Source organism: Gymnoscopelus microlampas, assembly GCF_963454915.1.
Source record: "Gymnoscopelus microlampas genome assembly, chromosome: 2".
Lineage (NCBI taxonomy): Eukaryota > Metazoa > Chordata > Actinopteri > Myctophiformes > Myctophidae > Gymnoscopelus > Gymnoscopelus microlampas.
Window position 1 is genome coordinate 62219737 of NC_139939.1, and position 2500 is coordinate 62222236.

The 2500-nt window shown below is 42.8% G+C and overlaps 1 protein-coding gene across 2 annotated transcripts in view; it reads left to right on the plus strand.

Annotated features, from left to right (window-relative positions):
• vstm4b (V-set and transmembrane domain containing 4b) overlaps positions 1–2500 on the plus strand; it is a 16444-nt gene that overhangs the window by 9160 nt on the left and 4784 nt on the right. For both annotated transcript variants that reach the window (XM_084084452.1, XM_084084453.1), the window contains exon 5: positions 412–468. In XM_084084452.1, the coding sequence (XP_083940578.1) occupies positions 412–468 (57 nt within the window). The remainder of the gene's footprint in view (positions 1–411; positions 469–2500) is intronic.

Genomic DNA, 2500 nt, shown 5'->3' on the forward strand with positions numbered 1-2500 from the left:
TAACCTAAGCCTACTACTAACCTAAGCTTACTACTAACCTAAGCCTACTACTAACCTAAGTCTACTACTAACCTAAGCCTACTACTAACCTAAGTCTACTACTAACCTAAGCCTACTACTAACCTAAGTATAAACAACCAGAGTTGGGTTTAAAAAGTAAATCAATGCTATTTCACATGTTGGCGAACAAGGAATTGTGTCAGTGCTCCCTGGGTTACGGTTAATATATATATATATATATATATATATATATATATATATATATATATATATATATATATATATATATATATACATGTATGTATGTATGTATGTATATATATATATATATATATATATATACATGTATGTATGTATGTATGTATGTATGTATGTATATATATATCATTGCATATCGTTGTGTCTCTACAGTACATGTCCTTCCAGCCACCAAGGTCAAAGAGGTCAACCTCTGGAGCCTGTTTGAAGGTCAGTTCATCCATCCCTCCATCCATCCGGGAGGCATGTGTTAATCCGACAGACCTTTCCTCCGACTATGTGGCATCCGCGTGCGGTTAGGGTTAGGGTGCGGGTTTGGTTCGGGTTTACTGTTTAACGTCGGAGCACTGCGCTGTCGGAGGAATGCGCTGTCGGACTAACGTACTGCACCCCCATCCATCCCTCCTAGCCAGGGCTGTTAACAAAAAAATGTGGACACGGCTGACAAAAGCGCCACATTTTTTCTACATGCTCTCCATCACCATAAGTTTCATTTTGGACGGGGAGCCACGTCATCAAGATGGCAGAAGGCGGCCATCTTGGATTTCAAAGATGGCCACCATGTAATATCTCTAAGTGCCAATATCTCGGTTTCCAAGCCACTTAGAAGGGTCAATCTAGGTGTCAAAATATATATTTTTGGGGTCAAGGAATTTAATAAAGCTATTGAGAATATCAGCAAGTGACTATTTCTGCCAATATTTGAGCATTTGGTTAATTTTGGCAATTATTCTGGTCGCTTAGGTCCAGATATGGACACGGCGACCAAAAGCACCACATTCTTTCCACATGTTCTCCATCACCATAACTTTAAGTTTTTGGTAGGAGCCACATCATCAAGATGGCGAAATGCGGCCATCTTGGATTTCAAAGATGGCCACCATGTAATAACTACAAGTGCCAATATCTCGGCTTCCAAGCCACTTAGAAGGTAAATCTTGGTGTCAAAATTAAATTTTCTGTGTCAAGGAATGCATTTAAGCTATTGTGAATACCATTTGATTTTTGCTTGTACCAAGATCAAATAAATATGTTCATTCTAGCAATGCATATTTACATCATTTTCATCTTGGTTAGTGGTAGGACACATTGAAAACTGGATAACCTGCATGAAGTGAATTATTAGCTTCACTTTCTAGAATAACAACGTATTCAAATTATCTGTCACATGGACAACTGCAAAGATCTGTGCAATTCCAGTGTGCCTTCTTTCATGAGCACCTTGCACCACAACCACTTGGCCAGTTTAATGCAGGCTTTTGACGCCATCAGTAGAATGCTCCACAAAGGAAGCCAGTAGAATGCTCCACACAGGAAGCCAGACCTGGTTGTCGACATCCAATGTCCATCCCCTCCTTCTGGACTGTCGCTGCTGGGCCAGTTCAGACGAGGCCCAGATCCCAGACTGGTAGACAACTCACATCACATGCTGCAGCAGTGAATCTTGAGTTGGTGGAATGTATTCCAAACTTCCATCATTTTGTTCTTCTGGCCGAAGCACTCTCTAGGTAAGTAAGTAGGATGCGGGAGTCTATCCCTGTTACAATGTGCATAGACCCCTCAGAGATGGATTGCTGAGGTGGAGTCAAAGTGTCACACCTACCATCAGCTCCCAGTACTTACTGCAAGACTTGCCACACTTGCTACCTATATGGTGAGTTGATGGTGTCCGCCGCCCGGGATTGAACCCATGACCTTATGGTCGTATGGATTTGGAAGTGTATGGATTTGCTACCATGCAGTTTAAGGCCTGGGTGACGACAGGATATGAATTCCAAGCCAATCATACTGGCTTCTTCCCTTTCCCGCAGAATGCTTATGTGTCACAGCCTGTGTAAAAGTGGAAAATGGGAAGTGCTGTAATCTTTGGCCAGAGCATGGCAGATGGTATTTATGAAGATGGGTGTAGGTCTTGCCAGTGCCAAAAGCGACCCAGATGTCTGTAGATAGGCATGAAACTTGGTGATGAGGATAACGACAACATCTGTATGGATACATACATGAGTACCAAGCAGGTAGAACAGCCATGCTCCAGGGCATCAAGGCTTCTTCATGGTTACATGGCAGCATGGAGTGGCTGGTGTCTGTGCTGACCACTGTGATGCCAGATGTAATGAAGACCAGCTTGCCCTCTGGCCAGGCAGTTAATGCAGACCATTAACTGAGGGCATGGATGGTTTTCATGCTTAAAGAAGGTGCTCATGTCCCCCCCTGCATGGCTATATATAATCAGGAGAAGAGT